The sequence below is a fragment of the Glycine max genome, chromosome 7 (genome assembly GCF_000004515.6).
Source record: "Glycine max cultivar Williams 82 chromosome 7, Glycine_max_v4.0, whole genome shotgun sequence".
NCBI classification, from domain to species: Eukaryota; Viridiplantae; Streptophyta; class Magnoliopsida; order Fabales; family Fabaceae; genus Glycine; species Glycine max.
The window spans coordinates 899,150-921,234 of record NC_038243.2 but is presented as its reverse complement, the minus strand read 5'-3'; the positions used below and the strand labels follow the sequence as shown (position 1 = coordinate 921,234).

General features: G+C 28.0%; 3 protein-coding genes across 3 annotated transcripts; all 3 read left to right on the top strand.

Moving 5' to 3' along the window:
* The first annotated feature begins 9,116 nt into the window (after positions 1-9,116).
* On the top strand, positions 9,117-11,227 carry LOC100785878 (inorganic pyrophosphatase 2-like). Its single transcript, NM_001254485.3, has 4 exons — positions 9,117-9,316; positions 9,629-9,750; positions 9,871-10,072; positions 10,711-11,227. The coding sequence occupies exons 1-4, from the start codon at positions 9,179-9,181 to the stop codon at positions 11,065-11,067; spliced, it is 819 nt and encodes a 272-aa protein (NP_001241414.1). The 5' UTR covers positions 9,117-9,178; the 3' UTR covers positions 11,068-11,227.
* A 2,169-nt stretch (positions 11,228-13,396) lies between these two features.
* On the top strand, positions 13,397-15,843 carry LOC100782134 (inorganic pyrophosphatase 2). The gene is made up of 4 exons (XM_003529891.5): positions 13,397-13,820; positions 13,979-14,100; positions 14,187-14,388; positions 15,324-15,843. The coding sequence occupies exons 1-4, from the start codon at positions 13,683-13,685 to the stop codon at positions 15,678-15,680; spliced, it is 819 nt and encodes a 272-aa protein (XP_003529939.1). The 5' UTR covers positions 13,397-13,682; the 3' UTR covers positions 15,681-15,843.
* A 2,266-nt stretch (positions 15,844-18,109) lies between these two features.
* LOC100306469 (inorganic pyrophosphatase 1-like protein) lies at positions 18,110-20,381 on the top strand. The gene is made up of 4 exons (NM_001248572.2): positions 18,110-18,277; positions 18,386-18,507; positions 18,925-19,123; positions 19,611-20,381. The coding sequence occupies exons 1-4, from the start codon at positions 18,140-18,142 to the stop codon at positions 19,980-19,982; spliced, it is 831 nt and encodes a 276-aa protein (NP_001235501.2). The 5' UTR covers positions 18,110-18,139; the 3' UTR covers positions 19,983-20,381.
* Positions 20,382-22,085: the final 1,704 nt, after the last annotated feature.

Below are 22,085 nucleotides of genomic sequence, written 5' to 3'. Positions count from 1 at the left end.
TTTCTCTCCCGATGGTTGACGGCCCAATGAAAGAAAGTCATGCCACCGTTGAACTTGAACGGCAACAAAAAAAACATTTCAACACCACATGTGTAGTTCAAGTGATACTCCCTTATGAAAGAAATTCCATAAAGATAATCCAAAATTTTAACTAATTTTTATCTTATTTAATGAAATTATTTTTAGAATATTTTAATTTAATAAAGATTTTAATTTCAATTATTTAATAGAGATTTGACATCAGGTCACCCTCTTCTGTCCAAAAATTTACTTAGCCTACAACTCTTTTTAGAGAAATCCATTTGACTGGGAGACTTTTCCAGTGCAATATTAAAAAATAGCCTTATAATATGTTCAATCCCACATCAGCTATAGATTAATTAAAAATAAACGAGAGCTAATATATTTTGTTATATGTAAGAATCAAAAGGCAGACTCCTTGTGGTTGGTAAGTGGTAACCAGCCTGAGCTAATATGGAAAAACAAAACCTTTTTCCGGTGTGAAAGCAAAACAATCTCAAAATTGGGTTAAAGTGAACTTGTGATGTTTTTGGAAATGTTGAGCTTGTCCCACAACAAAGCAGGTGTCACTTTTGTCCCAATTATGATATAGAGTGGACCAAGGTTACTCAATATCCCAGCTCAAGATCGACTTGGCATTTCTTGAATATTTTTTATTCATTTCTATTAAACTGTTATATTTCTATATTATTATTTATTTTATTTTATTTTGTTATAAAAGAAATACTTATTTTCATCATTTCAAGTATGAATAAAATATGTATAATATACAATTACATATTTTTAGTTATTTTTAAAATATGAACTAAATTTAACTCATTTAATTAAAATCATTGTTTGTCAGGGCTAGATTCACCCCCTACCCACCGACCCACCCAATCCTTATGTGAGTTGTGTGTAAAGAACCTGACAAATTTAGTTTTTTTCTCAATCAATAGAATTATGGAATCGATACATTATACATATCATATCAGTCAGATATATGCTGATTTTGGCATTGGTTACAAACTTCCAGAGAGGATTGCGGAGCACTCATTTCATCAATCATATATGTTGTTTCAATCAATGTGTGAACGAAAAGGACTGGCTAACACAAATTCGACCATGTGACTGGATAAGGTATATATCCTATGGATGAATGACACAACAAGGCATAGGAACACCCCAAGAACTTGACATATGTTAAACAGACTGCAGTTACATGCATGCCTACCAGGAATATGTTAAACAAGTTTAGTTAATGATGTCGAAGGGTGGTTTAATTTATTCCTCTTTCTTGTTAGAAATTAATGCTTTGTTAAATTTAGGAAGGAAAGGCAGAGAAAAAAAATGTGAAAAAAGAAAGAAAAAGAAAAGAAAAATGTAAGATGTATAATAAGTGAAATAAAAAATATGTATATAAAATTATACAAACATCCCAAATTAAAAATGAGATGTATAACAAATAAGGAGGTTAATATCTTTATAGGCATTTAAGTTTTATATTTTAGTTCTTATACTTTAAAAAATTATTCCTTTTAATCTTTATATTTATATATATATATATATATATATATATATATATATATATATATATATATATATATATATATATATATATATATTAATCTTTGAATTTAGATAATAAGAATCAAAAGAAATTAAAAAGGATATTTTTTTTAACCACCATAATTTGAATTTTTTACTTTCTAATGATATTTTCACGTATATGCTTCCTAAGATGTATTATGCGAGAATTTAACTTAATATTTTCTTATAAACTCAGCATGTAACTTTTAAGCATATGATTATGTAATAATAAGAATTAAACAAATAATTAAATCTATTAAAAATAAATTCTTAAAGAACATTTTTTTTTTACCAATAACTCTAAGATAATTAACTACTATAATTACCAATACTTCTAAGATAAATATTATAATCTCTAGGTTCACTCCTACTTATAAAATGACTAAGGAGTGGTTTGATATTAAGGAGAGAAAGGGGAGGAGGAGGGGAGAGAAGGAAAAATATGATTAAGGAGTGGTTTGGTATGAAAGAAGAGGAAGGAATTTTTTGAAAAAAAAATATGGATTCACTAAAAAAATTTCTTAAAAAAATGATGAGATTTGAGAATAAATAAGTATTATTTACTTTGTTTCTTGATTAGTCCTTCTCCTAGTGAGAGTTTTTTAACTACAAGGATAGAGTAATATTTTTATAAATTATTAATTTTTTTATTTTTATTTTTTTCTTACTAACTCACTTTAATTTAAATATTTTTATTCTATTCTATTTCACTTCCATCAAATAACTTTAATATTCACTCAATTTCTCTTTTTTTCTCATTTCACCTATTGTCTTCGGTTCTTTTCTCTTCACAACATTACACACCCTAAATGGGGATTATAATCTATTAACTATGAAATGAGTACCACACTATACCACCTATTCCCCCCTGAATCCCAAGTGCAAAAACTTTTACCAAACCTATCCTATAGCCACCCAAAAGCATCGGAACGAAAAAAATGTATACACTTGCAACTATTGAATTTTGTAAAAACTTATCTCTTGTCTTGTCATATGATACGCCCCTCTTGATTTAAAGTTTAAGCGAACATACGTCTGGTGGCAATGTTCTTTTGTTGTCATCTCTTAGTACTGCATATTTATAAAAAATATAAAAAAGAAGAAGTTTAGGGCACATCATAAAGCAGTGTGAAGGCCAAACTTCTGATTATTATTTGGTTCTTAATTCCGTGATATTCTACCGAACTAATTAAATAGCTGTCACTCAACTGATGAGCGAATATGCCTAGACTCATGATATTGAGTGAGACTTGGGGTGTAGAAAATTGAAATTATTTCTTTAGGGTAACTAAGCAAAAACCAAATGAATAAATAAAAGGAGTAGATCATTCAAGAAAGGATTTGTTCCTCTATCTTTTTTCTTGTTGGGATTTCTTGGCTTGAATTAGAACCTTACAAGACACGTACATTTCAGAAAAAGTAAAATAAGTGGAAGAAACGGAGCTCGTAGTTTAGTATCGAATCAACAGCCACATACTCAATAAAAAGATGAAAGGGGAAGTGGACAACAATTGATTGCAAATGCTTGCTCGTGAACTTCGTCAGTCATCACATTAGTTTGTGGCATGCATGAAACAGACCAAGAATGGTGCCATGTGGAGTTTCCAATGCATCATGCATGTTGTGTTAACCACGTACGAAATTACGAATAATGTTGAAGAATGATTTGTTTCGGTTGGTATTATTATTATTATGTACGTAAGAGTTAAGAGCACCGTGTTATGGATACCACGTGTCTTGAAAGGCAACTAAAATTGTGACACTTTGCTTTGCATTTAATCCAAACAAACCTGCTAGAAAAATTTGTAGGATCTTTAGTTTGTGTATTTTGGCAAATCACAAATGACTTCGTTAGCTCCATGCCCTCAAACGTCAGGCCACCTCTTAGATGATGGTAGGAAATGGTCTTCATGACCAGTATATATTCTTTAAGTATATACATCACGTATGAATATTTTCTAAAAAAGATATCTTATTTGAGATAATTTTATTCCAATCAGATATGAAAAAAATATATTTGTGTTGGAATTAAATTTAACGCAACTGTCGTTTTTGGTTAAAATGCAACGGACGTTTAAGCCAAAGTTTCAACATACTTGATTTGACAATTATATTTTAGAAAGTATATAATTTTTCAGTTGAACATAAATATACAACACATTCAAACATACTCGTAATTGTTATTAAGATTCTTTTGAATATTTAACATGGTCGAGATCATTTTCGTAGTTGATTAACACGTTTGGTAATGATTATAATCAGTACTACAAAATTTAACGTTTTTTTCATTTGAAATCACATTAAAAATGTATTAAAAATTAAGGTATATATTGACAGCTTTTTAAAAAAAAATTAATCAACGTTTATACGTATCAGTTAGTAGTATTTACGTTGTAAGAAAAACCATATTGCTCAAGATGGTTTATTATATATATATATAGTTCAAAAAATTATGAAATATTTTGATTGTAATTTTTTTAATAAATTTTATTTTCCTCAATAAATATATTAAAGATAACAGTAAAATTAAAGAAGAATATTTTTCATTTTTTAAAAATCACAAACAACTTAAAATAAACTATATTTTCTAATCGTCGATCCGTGATTATAATGATTTTAAGAAGGAAGGAATATTTCTTCTTCTTTTCAAATCGTTCCCATCTCCCTGTGACATTATTGAACACTTGGATGGCTTTTATTCTTTGGAGGACAATAGCATAAATGCGCGCTTTATATATATTAAAGTGTCACTCAGACATGTTCTCTAGTTTATTTGTTGAAACTTAGTTTATTTTGATTGAATATTATTAATGTTTCCCATAATAATAACAATGCTTATAACATCATGTAAAGTATATCAAAGATATCAAGATTGTGACTTGTGAGTCTTGAGTTGGGTGCTTCTTGTGCTTGAAATATTTGGTACTGCCTTCGTTCCAAATAAATTTCAACTAATAATGAGTTGTTCCAAAAAAAATAATAATAATGAGTGTTCAAAGGAGAAAGTTAAAAAATGTGTTTCTACATTTATCAAAATTTAAATATGTTACTAATAAAATATAAAATAAATAAATAAATGTTCAAACATTATTAAATAAAACTTATAAGAATAAGAGCAAAAATTGATAATTTTTTTACATAAATAAAAATAATGCTTTTGGACATTTTATTGATATATATATATATATATATATATATATATATATATATATATATATATATATATATATATATATAATAACAATAAAGTATTCACTTTTTTATTTAATTAAACTTAATATATTTTTTATTTTTACTTGTTTTAAATACTTTAAAATAACTTTAAAATTAAATATAATAGTTGAAACATTTAAAAATGAAAAATCAGAAAATTAGTATTAAACAAGTTTGAAATATTAGATTGCACCATAGTTTAATGAAGGAAGAAATTATTAGATGGTCTGGAATTATTGTTATTCATATTAATCTTTAGAAAACATATAGTTGAGGGTTATTAATTAATTTTTCTTATAAATTAAAATTTTTCAATAAGTATCATGCAAAGATTGGTGGAGATTATATCTCAAACTACCTAATAATTTCACTTGATGCTGGGGAGAACAAACAATGTAAATTAAATTGCAAACCCAAAGGTAGGCCATGCGCATAAATTTTTCTTCTGTTGTTGAATCTAAGTTAGGATGTCTAGCTACGACTCTATTAGACTTTCAAAAGGCGATCTAGTTAAAGGAACCCAGTGTCCACAATTTCTTTTGAGACATTTTTTAATATTAAATAAACTTCATGTCTTTTTAAGCTTTCTCAAAATTTCAAATAAACAAATAATTATTCCCTCAAAATAAGTTAAACTGAATTCGCAATTAACAACTCTTATGCAAAATTTACTTAAATGAAAAAATATTACGATCGAATATCCCCCTCATGATAAATTTAAAACAGCAACAGAAGATTCTCCTTCCAACCAGTTTCGAAAATCAATTTTAAATTTAAGCAATTATGTAATCCCTTAACTCAGACTTACCACCTGTTGATAGAAATATTTAATTATGAGAATAGAATAACGCAAGTTGATCCTTTTTTTTGAGTCAGGAACTCAAAAACCATTTCAATACCATGTTTGAGAAGATTGTTTTTGTTTCTACAAAATAATCTAGAATACTAATCACGAATTAATTACATATTGAATTCATGCAACAAGTGACGATTGAAGTCAATAATATGAAAGTACTATGCAATGGATGACAGTCACGGCTGGTGATACACAATATAAAAAACAAGTATGTAAAAATCAATTTACAATAAAAAAATCAAAATTGGTAATGCACGTGTATATTTGAATTAACATTGAATTACTTAAAATCACGTTGAAATAAAATTAATGTAATCTTAGTTATAAAATAATTGAAGAATATTGATTTTGAATATAAAATCAATTTTTAGTTTTGGTGTTAAATCCAAAGTTTTATTCTTATTTCTACTAATAACTTATTTTTAAAATAAAAATATCCAAACATATCATGAAATCAATTTTCAACAATTTAATTTAATCAAAATGCTGATGCAAACAAACACTAGCACGTACAAAAACAACAAGCATATGGGGTCCCCTGTTTTGTCATCACCAACTAATGGTAATATAATCTCTAATATACAAATCAGCGGATTACCAAATTTAAGACGCAAAAAAACTGGCAGAATAAATCCATTAGTAGGTCAAAACCACCAATGATAAAGAGAAACACTATCTTGTCTTGATGATATAAGATGTGACGAAGCAAAAAAAGATGGAGATGACAAGATAATAAAAGTATAATACTAAATCATGAACTCTCTTTCTTGGATAACACTACAATCCAAACATCTTGATGATAATTAAATGTATCTCTTGAGTCTTACTCAAATCCACTAAGTATTTGGGACATGATCCAATGAAGAGCACGTATGTTGTCTGATCTGATTAGGCAAATGTTTCCTTTAGTTCATTGCATTCAATACTATTTATTCATTCAGAGGAAGACTAATAATATTTTTTTTTACTATTAGATACAATATATTAAAAACAACAACAATCTACGGGACAGACTCGTTAAATAAGAGATTAAACCCACAAAAACTTGTAATTTCTATGGTCAATTTCAGTCAATGGTAGGAAATATATATGCATGATTAATAAAAAAAAAATATATTAGAAAGAGTATTGTTAATCTTTCTTTTACACGAGTTAAAATCATATATGATAAATACACAGAAAAGGTTATAAGTTATTATTTTCTCAGATATGAATTGAATAACTAAATTAACTAAAAATCAATCCAACAAATAAAAAATATTCTCTTGACCAGTTAGTTGTTTACATTAGTCTAACTAACCGGTAAATGTGAAAGAAATTAAAACTGGAAAATATATTCCAATTCTTACAAGAGATGTCTGGTTTTTTTTTTTTTTTCGAAAAGTACAAGAGATGTCTGTCAGTTAAGTTTAACTATTCGAAGAAAAAACTATCGCGTTTACATCTTGATATATATTGTTATGTTTAAATTATATTTAGCTGAACTCTCATTTACTTTTATCAATTGTTGCTTTGAAAGTAACATGTAGAAATGAAAGTTTTTTCGGAAATAATGAATGAATTAAAAGAAAGAATGTGGAAGGGAAGAAGATTGTTGGCAGCAATGGTTTCCGGGGGACCTTCCAAGTTTGAATTTTGACCTCCCATTCGCAAAGCGACAAACGAAAGAGAACTCAAACACGATGTAGACTTCAACAATTTTAGCTCCATTTTTCATCTGCACATGTTTTGCAAGCAAATTAACATCCACAGAAAAATCCCCAAATATTAACAAGTGTATTTAGATATTAATTTCTTAATTTTTTCCTAAAAAATCTCTAAGAATAATCTATAACTATCTCTTAGTTTTTTTTAAAAGTTATCAATATCAAATATTGAGTATTTTTTATTTTATTTTTTAAACATATTTCTTAATTTTAATTTCAAATTTAATCTAATCTCACAACTAGTTCAGACATTTTTTATTCTCAACAATCATTTCAAATCACACTCTTTTTTATCTTTATTTGTATACTTATTTCTTAAACTATTTATCTGTCTTAATCTACTTTTTCATCTTTGTTTTTAAATTAAATTTCTCTTTTTTTTTAAAAAAAATTAACAACAAATCTAAAGTACTAGTATAATTTACTTGTTTAAAAATGTTGACTTATTAAAATTTATAATAGCATAAATTATGCATTAAAAAATTTGTTATACGTTTTAATTTATGCATTAATGAGTAAAATCTGTTAGTATTATATTGAGCGGAGAATAAATGAATTAACCTTGTGCGGAAGAATATTCTGGTGGCTGTATCTGTTGGAGAAGTGCATTTCACAGTCAGGAGAGGCAACTAATTCCCCTCTCGAATATTCCCTTTTATTCCCGCGTTTTCCTCTCTGGCCCTAAACCCTTCGATTCTTTGACCCACGTACATTTCATCATATCCAATGGTTGAGATTGAATTTGAAACGCCACACACCGAAATTCTTCAATGAGGTTAAAATAAAATGACAACTTTTTGATTTTCAATTTTTTCGTGAGAAAAAAAGTTATGCAGTAATGTTGTAAATTTTTTATATATAATCATTTAATCATAATTTATAATGTATAATAAATTTATTAATTTTTAAAATAATTATCTTAAAATCATAATTTATTTTAAAATATTTATTTTAGTTAACAAATCTTTATCATATACAATAAGTTTTGATTGAATGATAAAGTAAAGTGTTTAAATTCTTTATTCATGACCTCCTTCTCTCCTAGGACGAAGTATCCCTCAATCAATGCGCATTGTGTAATGTATATTAAGTTTACTTAACTTTTAAATTATTATCTCAAAAATAAATCACATGATAGTTTATTTTAAGATAATTATTTTAAAAATTAAAAAATTTTATCATAAATAGTAAGTTGTGATTGAATGATAGTATAAATTATATAAACATTGAATTTTTGTGTAATTTATTTTAAAATAATTATTTTAAAAGCCAATTAATCTTGTTATAAATAATGAGTTGAGATTAACTGATGATGTGTGTATAGACATTAACTTCTTGTATAATTTTCTTTAAAATAATTATTTTAAAAGTTAACAAATTTTATTATAAATGATATATTATGATGAGATGATTATTTTATAACAGATTTTATTATAAATAATTATCTATAACAAAATTTCAATTTTATTATAAATAATTATTTTAAAAGTCAACTAATTTTAAAAATTACTTTAACAAAAGTTAATAAATTTTATCTTCTCATAATTTTAAATAATTATTTTAAAAGTTAACCAATATATATCTATTAAATTCTTTTTTCATGGCCTCCTTCTCCCCGGCCAGGAAGTATCCATCCCATGTGCATTGTGCAACGTAATATTCCTTTGGAATCAAAGATTCCTTTCTTCTTTTTTTAAATTTCTTCACCCACGTTCACTATAAATACCCTTCTCATTCTGTGTTACAAAACCAAGCCAACAAGAACACAAACAGAGCCTTATTCTTGAGAAACAGGTTTCTTCTTCAAAACAAAATGTCTGGAACCGTGATTGTTTTCGACTTTGACAAGACCATTGTCGATGTCGATAGTGACAACTGGGTCATCGACGAATTGGGTTTCACCGATTTGTTCAACCAGCTTCTTCCCACCATGCCTTGGAACTCTCTCATGGTAAGCATTTGGTGTCACGTCTTTGGGTTTTTCTTTTTTCAGTAGATAAAACTTGGTTGCAATTTGTCGCATGTTCTCAGTATTGTTCTTCAATCAAAATTAGACTTTTCCACTTTGATATTATTGACGTGAAACACTAATTCTAATGCGGGAACAATACTAAAAATATCCAAGAATTGCATCTAAATTGTCATTATTTAAAATACTCTGTTTTGTCCTTTTTTGTTTATTTTTTAATTTTAAATTTGCAAAATGTATGGTTTTAATGAAATGAATAACTGAGTCTTCTGTTTTTCGGTTTTGGATTTATAGGACAGGATGATGATGGAGCTTCATTCAAATGGTAAAACCATTGAGGACATTGAAGAGGTTCTGCGTAGGATTCCTTTGCACCCCAGAGTGATTCCAGCTCTTCAAGCAGCTCATGCTTTAGGGTATGTAATTATGCATCTCTTATCCTTACACAAAATTCTGTTTCTGTTCTTTTTCTTTTTATAATTTTATTTTAACAATCTAAATTGGAGAGGAAATTTATGGTGGCATTTGTGTTTCAGGTGTGATTTGAGGATTGTGAGTGATGCAAACGTGTTTTTCATTGAGACTATTCTGAAGCACTTGGGAATAAGAGAATACTTTTCAGAGATCAACACCAACCCTGGTTATGTTAATGAAGAAGGAAGGTTAAGGATTTTACCTTACCATGACTTCAACAAAGCTTCCCATGGCTGCACTTTGTGCCCTCCAAACATGTGCAAGGTAAATTCAACTAATTTTTTTTTTTGATCTATTAACTTATCTTTTGATAAAGATTTTTTTTCCTTAAATAATGTGGAGCCGTGTTTGATTTGCTAAAATCATAACGAAAAATATACTTGAGTTAATTCTGAATTGAAACTCTCTTGTTAGTTTTAAAAACTCAAAACTCGATTGGTATAAACAGTTGGCAACAATACACGTTTCTAGATATTGTTTTCAAGTTGATCTTAACTGGCTCTAGATTCTGGGAAAGTATTCTTTGCTATTTTTATTTAATTATAAAGATGGCTGCTAACGTGACTCAACATGTCCACGAGTCATGAATTGATCCTATAACAATATATGGAGTGCTGCCTCCTGATTTTTTGGCTCTTTAAAAAATTACGAAAATTCTGCTTAACCAACCAACCACTCTATCGTGGTTTTTGTCTCTGATTTGAGCCCACTGGATTTGATTGAAATAGAAAATAAAGAATAATTTTGACCTAGGCCCACCAATAGTTCAAAATATGTAAAGAATTGTCCACCAAAAGATGTTGGATGGAAGCTTCATATTCCAATTAAGAAGTTTCTTTGTATTTTTAATTGTGACCAATTATTATGATTCTAAAGTCTTATTAAATTTTTAACCAATGCAGGGTTTAATCATAGATAGAATCCAAGATTCAATTTCTGAAGAGGGTAAAAAGAGGATGATCTATCTTGGTGATGGTAGTGGGGACTATTGCCCAAGCTTGAGGCTCAAAGAAAGAGACTTTATGATGCCAAGAAAGAACTTTCCAGTGTGGGACTTGATATGCAAAGACCCTTTGCTTGTTAAGGCTGAAATCCATGGCTGGAGTGATGGAGAAGAGTTGGAGCAAGTTTTGTTGCACTTAATCAACAAAATTTCAATGGAGGAAAATGCTCAGTTCATTTCATCTGATTGCAAGCTACAGACTCTGTCCGTCTCTGCTTTGGAGGGTTTGCCTAAAGCCCTCCCAGTTCGACCATAATTTCTTAGTTGATTAACCTTCAAGAAATGTATCATAACTCAAAAGGGTTTTTCTTTTTTCGTTGATTAACCTTCAAGAAAGCTTCACTAAAATTGCTTATGTTGGAATGGTCTAAAATGGGCAACTATAATTTCTATCAAATACAAATACTGGTTTGCTCTAGATCTTTGCGGATTGGTTATTTTCATGTGTTTTACATTATTTTACTGTGGAAATTATTTGACTAAAACATACAACACTGACAAAGGTGGATAAAAGTAAAAAAGAAATGTGAGATAAGATGAGTAATGTAAAGTAGAGAAATACAAAAAAATGTTATAAATTAAGGTTAAATGGAAACTATTACAAAGGTTGGTGTACAGCAATTGTGTCGGATGCCTATAACAACAGTCCCATATATCACAACATATTTATACGTAAATAAATTAATTATTATATCAAAATTAATTATCATAAAATTTATTATCTAAATTTGCATGTGCATTAAATATATGATAGAAACTTTATTATTATATATAATAATATTAATTATTTTATAATATAATTGACCTATTAACTTAATTGATTAGAACGTATAATCATTAATTTTAAATTAATTTGTAAAATATATTTTTGAAAAAAAAATTGTTTGGGCCTCATACAGATTGGTCAATCCATAAATCCACTAAAGATTGGCCAATCCATATTGTACGCCGCCAATCCATATCAGCTTTATGGAAAAACAAAAATGAAATTTCACGGTTTTACTCGATATATGGACATCAATTTGTTGAGTCCATCTAAATTGTTAAACGGGCTTGAAGGTTGACTAAATTGAATATTAATAAAAATGACATTGCTAAAAAACAATTAAATTAATTTGTGAGTTTTTGAACTATTTGATAATTTTTAATTAATTTTATCAATTATTTTAAATTAAAAATCAAATAAAAGTTCAAATATCTAATTGAACAAAAAAATAGTTCATAAATCTATTTAAACATGACAAATAATTCAAAGCTAATTGAAAATGGCCAAATCTCTACTTATCAGTATTCTCACTTCTGTGAGTAGAGACTTGATAGAAAATATTTATGTAGTTAGCATTTTTAAAATTATAAAAATAATTATATAATTTTTTAAAAATTATAACTATTCTTCAAATATTTTTACTTAAATTTTGTTTGAATAATAGTCATTTAATTCTTATTAATTAATAATATAATTTAAATTTACAAGTCAAAATTATTACATATATAAAATTGTTATATATATATATATATATATATATGTTATAAACTAATATATTACTATTATTATATATAAATCTAATATAGAATGAGAGTAAGGGGGATAATTTATCCTTTTTAAAGAGAGAATTTCGTCTATTATATTATTTTGGCTTAAATGTAATTTTGATCCCTCTATTTTACTCAATCCACAATTTTGATCTATCTATTTTAAAATTGAGAGAAAATTTACAATTTTGGTTCTCATATTTTAGAAAACCTATAATTTTTCCTACATTTTATTTTTTATTTTATAATTAATTAAATTATTGCTTCATAATACCTTAAATGAATATGTTAAGTTTATGGTTCAATTGGATCAAAAGAAAATATATAAAATTAGACAAAATTGAGAATGTGATCAAAATTATAATTTTTTTAAAATAAAAAACTAATTATTTATATTTTAAAGTAAAAGGACTAAAGTTACGTATTTTAAAAAACAAAACATCAAATATTTTAATTTTAAAATGAAAAAATCAAAATTACAAATTGAATAAAATATAAAAACCATAATTACATTTAAATCTATTATTTTTAACCATATCTTATTAGAAAAAATAACGTAATAATCTATAACATAATAGAATAGTTATCTTATCTAATTTTATCTATACCATATTCAGCCTATCAAACAACCATTAATTTATATAATAATTTATTTTCATTAATGAAAATAAAAATTTTCTGCCAAAAAATTATTTCCATTAATAGTCAGAATTTCATGCAATCACAAAAATACTATGGATCAAAGATTTAATTCAATTGATTAAATAATTACATGAGTTATTATTAATCTTTGGGGTTGAGAATTTTTTTTCCCATAAAAAAAGAATTAACCTTCTGAGATAAGTGGAACCGGACTATACCCAGAATATTCTCATTGGCTGCACCTGTTGGAGGAGTAGTGCGTTTCATAAATGCATCCAATTCTCCCTCTGGAATATTCCCTTTTATTCCCTCCTTTTCTTCTCACCCTCCGATCCTTTGACCCACCTAAATTTCATCACATCCAACGGTAAGAATTGAATTTGAAATGCCACACAGAAATTTGTTCTATGAGGGCAAAATGACATCTTTTCGGTTTTTCAGTTTTTCATGGCCTCCTTTTCTCCTCTACCAGGTGCAATGTAATATTCCTTTGAAATCAAAGATTCCTTTTTTCTTTTGGGGTTTTTGGTTTAGGCTTAACCTACATACACTATAAATACCTTTCTCATCCTGCGCTACAAAACCAAGCCAAGAGCCGATCTTGAGACCACCAAGACACCCAAATAGAGTCTTATTCTTGAGAAACAGTTTTCTTCTTCTGGGTCATTGAGATTTTCTTCATTCTCCAAAAAAATCATGTCTGGAATTGTGGTTGTTTTCGACTTTGACAAGACCATTGTCGATGTCGACAGTGACAACTGGGTCATCGACGAATTGGGTTTCACCGATTTGTTCAACCAGCTTCTTCCCACCATGCCTTGGAACTCTCTCATGGTAAGAAGCATTTGGTGTCTTGTCACATGTTCTGTTTTTTCAATACCATGGTTCTCAAAAGTCCTTTTTATATTTCAAATATAACTTTGCATACTGCATTGTCTTATAGGCATGAATAACTTAGCCGAGGATTTTGTGTTTCGGTTTTGGATTTATAGGACAAGATGATGATGGAGCTTCATTCAAATGGTAAAACCATTGAGGACATTGAAGAGGTTCTGCATAGGATTCCTTTGCACCCCAGAGTGATTCCCGCTATTCAAGCAGCTCATACTTTAGGGTATGTAACTATGCATTTCTTACACAAAATTCTGTTTTGTGAAATATGATTTGGGGTGGAAATTTATGGTGGCATTTGTGTTTCAGGTGTGATTTGAGGATTGTGAGTGATGCAAACATGTTTTTCATTGAGACTATTCTGAAGCACTTGGGAATAAGAGAATATTTTTCGGAGATCAGTACTAACCCGGGTTATGTTAACGAAGAAGAAAGGTTAAGGATTTTACCTTACCATGACTTCAACAAAGCTTCTCATGGCTGCAGTTTATGCCCTCCAAACATGTGCAAGGTAATATACATACACACACACACACATATATATATATATATATATATATATATATATATATATATAAATACATATACATATATATACATGTATGTATATGTATACCTTTTTATTTCTTAATTTGTTAAAAGATATTTTTTTCAAAATAATTTGAACCTGTCTTTGATTTGCCAAATCATGGTGAATATTGAAAAATATACAAGAGTTAATTCTGAATTGAAACACTCTTGTTGGTTTAAAAATTCAAAAATCGATTTGTATAAACAGTTGGCAACAATACACGTTTTTAGATATTGTTTTCAAGTTGATCTTAACTGACTCTAGCTTCTGGGAAAGTATTATTTGCTATTTTTAATTATAAAGATGGCTGCTAACGTGACTCATCATGTCCATGAGTCATGAATTGATCCTTTAACAATGGAGTGCTGTCTCCTAATTTTTTCGCCATTAAAAAATTCTGCTCAAACCAACCAGCCACTCTATCGTGGGTTTCTCTGAGTTGTGGCCGCTGAATTTGATTATGGCAAAGAACAATTTTGACCTAGAATCATCAAATAGTTTCAAATAAATAAAAAAATCATCTACCAAATGATTGTTGGATTCAGGCTTCTTAGTATGTGTTTGAATGAAAAATTATGTGATTTATGTTTGGATACTTTATTATAAAATCAAGTTAAAAATAAAATTCAATATAAAATTTTGGATTAAATGTAAAAACTATTCAAAGTTATTTTAATTTAGAATCAATTCTGAATTCTTCTTGATAAATAAAACATATTAAAATATATTCAAAATTAATTATGTAATTATAATCAATTCTGAAAAGTCAAACCAAACATGCATTTACTCATATCAATTTTGAAGTTTCTATCATTTGGAATCTTGTGACCAATTATTATGGTTCTAAAATCTTATTAAATTTTTAACCATTTCAGGGTTTAATCATAGATAGAATCCAAGATTCAATTTTGGAAGAGGGTAAAAAGAGGATGATCTATCTTGGTGATGGTAGTGGGGACTATTGCCCAAGCTTGAGGCTCAAAGAAAGAGACTTTATGATGCCAAGAAAGAACTTTCCAGTGTGGGACTTGATATGCAAAGACCCTTTGCTTGTTAAGGCTGAAATCCATGGCTGGAGTGATGGAGAAGAGTTGGAGCAAGTTTTGTTGCACTTAATCAACAAAATTTCAATGGAGGAAAATGCTCAGTTCATTTCATCTGATTGCAAGCTACAGACTCTGTCTGTCTCTGCTCATGAGGATTTGCCTAAAGTCCTCCCAGTTCGACCATAATCTCTTAGTTTATAGTATCTTTCAAAATGTATCATAACTCAACGTTTTTTTTTCTTTCTTATTTCGTTGATAAACCTTCATCAAATCTTCACCAAAATTTCTAATGTTGGAAGTGGTCCAAAGTGGGCATCTATCAAATACAAATACATACCGATTTGCCCTATATGCTTGAGGATTGGTTATTTTTGTTTTATGTGCTAAGCACTGTTTCAATAAGGAAAATATTTGACTAGAATCAAGATATTTTGGTCTTCGGCAAACATACCTAACATCACTGTGGTTTTCTGTTTGTAAATTCACAAATATAAACGATATTTATACTTAGGAATTTTTTGCATCAAAGAGAAAGGTAACAAGAGAAGAAAAATAAAAATATCAGATAAGATGAATAATGTAATAGAAAAAAAAATAACAATATTATAAAAACATTATACAAATAATATAAGAGGAAATGGAAGCCACTCACATTTCGCTACTATCCTATGATGTCAAAATTTGTTTTTATCCCAAGCCGTAACTACAATTTGCAAAGGCATATTAACAACTCATGGTTGTGAATGAATGAGATTGTAGCTTATACTATTCTACCTTTATATTTAGGATATGTTTCACAAAAGCTAAAAATTAGTTGTTATTAAAATTATAAATGTTTGGTAAAATTATTTGAAAAGTTAGGTGATAGTTAAAAATTAATTGAAAGTTGAAAAATTATTTTCTTAAATCATAAGTGTTTGATAAAATTATCTCTTGAAGTGAAGTACGAGAAAATATAAAATTACATAAAGAATAAAAATAATAAAATTTTACCTTAAATAGAAAAGATTAAAATAGAAATATAATAAATATTTAAGGAAAAAATGGAATAAATATAAAAAAGTAAAATTTACCTATTTAAAAAACACTAGTAAAATTTTTTAGAAATTATTAAAAATTCGTTTACCAAATAATTAAACAAATTTTTTAACGAGTAAAAAAAAATAGAAACTAACTGAAATGCATTATCAAACATATTCATATTCTCCTTTTTTTTAATATGACATTTATATTTATTTTCCTTTTTTGGTATAATTTGTCATTTAAACATATACTTTTTTTAAAACATATACTGTAGAATTTGTCAAAAGTGTAGATGTATATGTAACTAATAATAGAACATAACCAGGTTTACGGGTATGAGACACAATGTCAACACCTAATTTTGTTTTATTTTTTTATATATTAATTTTCCTTTTCTGGTCATAATAATAATAATAATAATTATAATAATTTAATAAATTTATTTCAGCACAAAACAATAAAAAAGAACAGCAAAATGAAATAAAAAATAATAATGGGTCAGCCTGAGCCCAATAAGAAAAAGATGAACACAAGAAGTTGTTTTGGGCCAATGGTCCTTAGAAAATGGCAATCCAAATTCTCAATCCTCAAAAAACAAAATATAAAAAACAATAAGATAGAACAACAAATAAAAAAAATGAATGAAAGAACACATGCGACACACCATGTGATTTTAGCTGATCAAAATGAATTTGGAACCTCCAACTCCATTCTCTCAAACCAGTGTTTTAAAAACCATACGATTTATTTATATGCTCTAGATATTGGATTAATAGGTGATCAATTAAATCAATGAATCAATAGTTGAACTAAAAAACGGTCTATATATGCAATATACGAATGTCACTTATATTGTCAAGAGTGAATGTGTTGGTTAAGTGGTAAAGAGTGCCTCTCAACATAGGGGTCTGGGTTTTATATTTATATTTATTATATGACAACATATTAACAGTTAATACTTAATATGATAAATATATTTATTAAATATTTTATTTTGATTATAAAAAATTATCAATTATGCAAATTATATAAACCAAAACAAGCTAACCTCCAATACTTTAACTAACAAATGAACAAAATTCCTAAAATTTTTAAAAATAAGGAGACAAAATACTCAAAATAAAACTTGTGACAGAATTACAATATCATCAAAGTAAAAGTAAAATGGAAAACTGTTCAATTAAACCTATCTAAAAGGATAACTTGTGTCTTTACCTTAAAAAAAGTTTTTAATTTAATAAGCACAACTTATATACATTAAGTCTATGCAACAATTTTTCCGTACCATTGATTTCATATTTCTGCCCTAGTTCTCCCTCCTTCTAGTACAAGGCTATTCATCATGTTAATTCGTGATAGAATATCTGTCTCATGTTGCATGAGGAGGCATTCACGGCTATCCTTTCCTCTAAATTACTTGTCCCAATAAAAGAAAATGTTTAAAAGTGGAGAGAAAGTGGCTTTTCCTAACACTCACTAAAATAATATCCTTGTAATCTAAATGCTCCTAATATCATGCTTACGTGCAAGCTCTCACCTTCTTTTCCTATAAATACCCTCTCAATTAGTGCATGATCTCACAGTTAATTTATCATAACATTTGTTTTTGGTGCATTCAAAAAATGGCTGGGATTGTAGTGATTTTTGACTTTGACTCAACAATCATTGAGTGTGATAGTGATAATTGGGTGCTTGATGAGACCGGTTTAACTGAAAAGTTCTATCAGCTTCTTCCTAGCACGCATTGGAACCCTCTAATGGTTTACATTTATTTTCTTGCTTTACACACTATATTTTTGAAGCTTATTTCTTTCATGTTTGGGTTATAATATATTTTTGTTAATTTTGTTTTTCCTATAACATTGCAGGATAAGATGATGAATGAACTTCATTCACAAGGGAAAACCATTCAAGACATTGTACAAATTCTGAGTAGGACACCAATGCATCCTCGCATTGTCCCTGCTATTGAGGCAGCTTATTCTCTTGGGTAATTCTGTTTTTCTCTTTCACTCTTCTTTATTACATGTAAAATGTACCACCTACTAAGAGAAAAAAGAGAGAATATTTTCTGTGAATTTTCATTCACCACCTTCCTATTTACTTTTATTTTGGTTTTCTGTTTTCACTTCTAATTACAAATCTAGAGAAAACAATTTTTTTACTGTTCAGTGTACGAATATTTGAAAATAAAAAACAAATTAACAATAAAGTTAACAGCCTTGTAATTAAAAGAAACAGCAAAAAAATATTTTTTCAGAGTAATCGAGTAGCCCTTAAGTTTCTTCTGTTTTTTTCTCCTAATGAACACACCCTTATGATCAAGTAGCTAATGAAACGTGTGTGGTCATTTTGCTTTTGTTGGTTGGATGAGGATACTAACTAATGCCTATGGAAATGTATTCAGGTGTGACCTGAAGATTGTGAGTGACGCAAATATTTTCTTTATTGAGACAATTCTGAAGCATCATGGAGTGTGGAACTGTTTCTCAGATGTCATTGCCAACCCCATCCATGTTAATGAAGGGAGGCTCAATATTTGTCCATACCATGATTATCTTAAATCTTCTCATGGATGCAATCTTTGCCCACCAAACATGTGCAAGGCAATAATTGCATTGATTCCCAAGATCTATTTACTTATGGCCAAGCAATTAATTCTCATATTTATTCTAGTAATATATAGTTAACCACTTAAGCTTTTATTATGCCTTTGAACCCCAGGTCTAGTATTTTACTTCCTCAACATTTCGTTAATGGATAGTAACACAAGCCAGTTATTGGAGGATGATTTGGTCAATTTCACTTTTGAATTTGATCATATTAAATTAACAAAATTTTAGCACTTTGTGATTATTGACCTCACATCCTCCACTTTTCTGGGTTTTGTCATTTGTATGTCACCATCCAGGGTAACCTGGCAATATTTGTCAAATTATGTCTTAAAAAATTTCAATAAAAAAAAAGATAATTCCTGGAAAAAAAATTCATAAATATTATTTGTTTGCTAATTTATCAAGATTAATTGCACTAGAAACAGTTTATATGTTTGCAGTTTTAATTTTTCCTCATAAGTTCTCTCATGACATACAGGGATTGGTGATAGAAAGGATCCAAAACTCCCTCGCTGCAGCAGGAAAGAAGAAACTAATCTATCTTGGAGATGGAAATGGAGATTTTTGCCCAAGTTTGAGGCTCAAAGATGGTGACTATGTGATGCCTAGAAAGGACTTTCCATTGTGTGATTTAGTTTCTAAAAATTCTAATAAGATAAAGGCAGAAGTACATGGTTGGAGAGATGGGAAAGAGCTTGAACATGTTCTGCTCCATGTTATCAACAAAGAAATTGGGGAAGGAAACAACATTAATAATTCTACTCAGAAAGTCTCAGTTGATTGCAAGATGGGGCCAATTGCAATTGACACTCGTCAACCTTTGCCTAAAGCCCTATCAGTTCCTCAATAACTAGTCAGCTACAATTGCAAGGAAGAAATTATTAGATAGTTATGTGCCACCACATATCTATACTCCAGATTAATCTCTTTATAACACATGTTCAAGTATATAAGTTACGTAAAATATAATAATACTTAATTATGTGTCATGTGAAAATTGGTCTAGATTATAATCTCGGATCACGTAATTAATGATTTGTCAAATGCTAATTTTTTACTAAAGCTGTTATAGTCTTTTGTAGCCCTCAAAATAAAAAATAAGGGCCATTATTGTGTCTTGTCAACTTCTGAATTATTTTAAGTGCTGTTTCATTCTCAGGCAATGTATGAGACCGTGCTTTGGTCCTTCACGATAATTAAATATATTATGTTGAATAAAAGTACGAAAGGCTAAAGTAATTTGTGGTGCATGCCTGTTGTCAAACAACCTTTTTCTCTTAATAAAAGCTTGAATTATTAGCTGAAAAGTTAAGAATTAGACTTCTGCCTTTTGACAAGATATTTTTACCCGACAGTTATTTTGTCAATTTGAACTTTAATGTGAAGCATGGATGAAACACGTTATTGGTTCATGTTAAAGTGTAACCATCAAAATTTTGACTACTTTATTCAAAGGACTAAGATACCATGCGATAATCAAATGGTTGTTAGTGAGAATTCTACAAATAGATTTTTAGGTAGGAAATTATGTACGAATCGCGAAGTGTGCCTAGACCTTTTGAACCCAAATTAACTCACTGTTTTTTAATTAGCTTGATTTAATCAAGTTTAATATGATTTTAACTCACAAAAACTTGCTAAAAACATAAAAATACGAATTTTCAATAGTCTTAAACATTATTTTAGAATTCTAAATTGAAATCAAGCCTTTTCAACGTTAACCAAATCCACTATAATTCATATATATATACCCAATGGTTATTGTTAATGTATAGTAAAATACAATATACACTGCAAAACTATATACTGTATTTATTATTGAAAAATGATAGTAATACTTTCATCAATACATTTTCTTAAATACATCCGAAACTAAGGCGATATTTGTTTCATGCTATCTTCTTTTATTTCTAGGAATATGAGAGCGAGAATGAATATTTTTATCTTTGAAGGTTATGAAAATATATTTCCCGAATTTGTGAGGAGTTTGTATTCCCATGGACAATAACGACTATCTATTCCCCCTACCCTCTTCAACCTTTTTCTTTCTCTCTCTCTTTTTTAATTAAATATAAATTTTAAATATTTTTCAAAATTACTAAATACTAACCAAACTTATGTATGGGAATAATATTTTTGGGAATATGTTTCGGAAAATGTAAAATTAAATTGTGAAACAAATGTCTTTTTATTTTTTAATATAATTTTAAATAGAGTAAATTATACATGTCTCCAAGAAATTTAAGAAAATTACATATATTTTTTCTTCTTTTGTAAAATCTACACATATCTCCTATAAAGTTTGAGAAAATTATATGTCTCCTTTGAGGTTTAAGAAAATTGCATACGTCTTCCTTTTATTTTTAAAACTTACACAAATTTCCTAAATGTTATTTAAGCATTTGACACTAGTAAGTCTTTTGTCTCGATAATTTTGATTAAAAAGATTAAAATATGTTTTTCGTATTCATAAATATAAAAATTTTCAAAATTCGTCACTATAAATTTTTTTGTTTATTTTTTATCCTTCCAAAATTTAAATCTATTATACCTATAACCGATGCAAAAAAGTTAAAAATCTTAATACTTTCTATAACAGTATACTCACAGGTTAATTTGAGTAATTCAAATCTAGTTCCAGACAAAAAAGTAACTGATTTAAATTTTGCGAGAACGAAAAATAGATATATATTTTTTTACAGATTCCATACATTTTCATATTTATGGAGACGAAAAACATATTTTAATATTTTTTAAACAAAATTGTTAATGCACATGACCTTTTATTGTCAAATGTTTAGAAAATATTTATGTGATTTGTGTAGATTTTGTAAATAAAAGAGACATATATAATTTTTTTAAATCTTAGAAGAGATATGTGTATGTTTTACAAAAGAAGGAGATGCATATGGAATTTCTCATGGGAGACACGTATAATTTATTCTTTTAAATA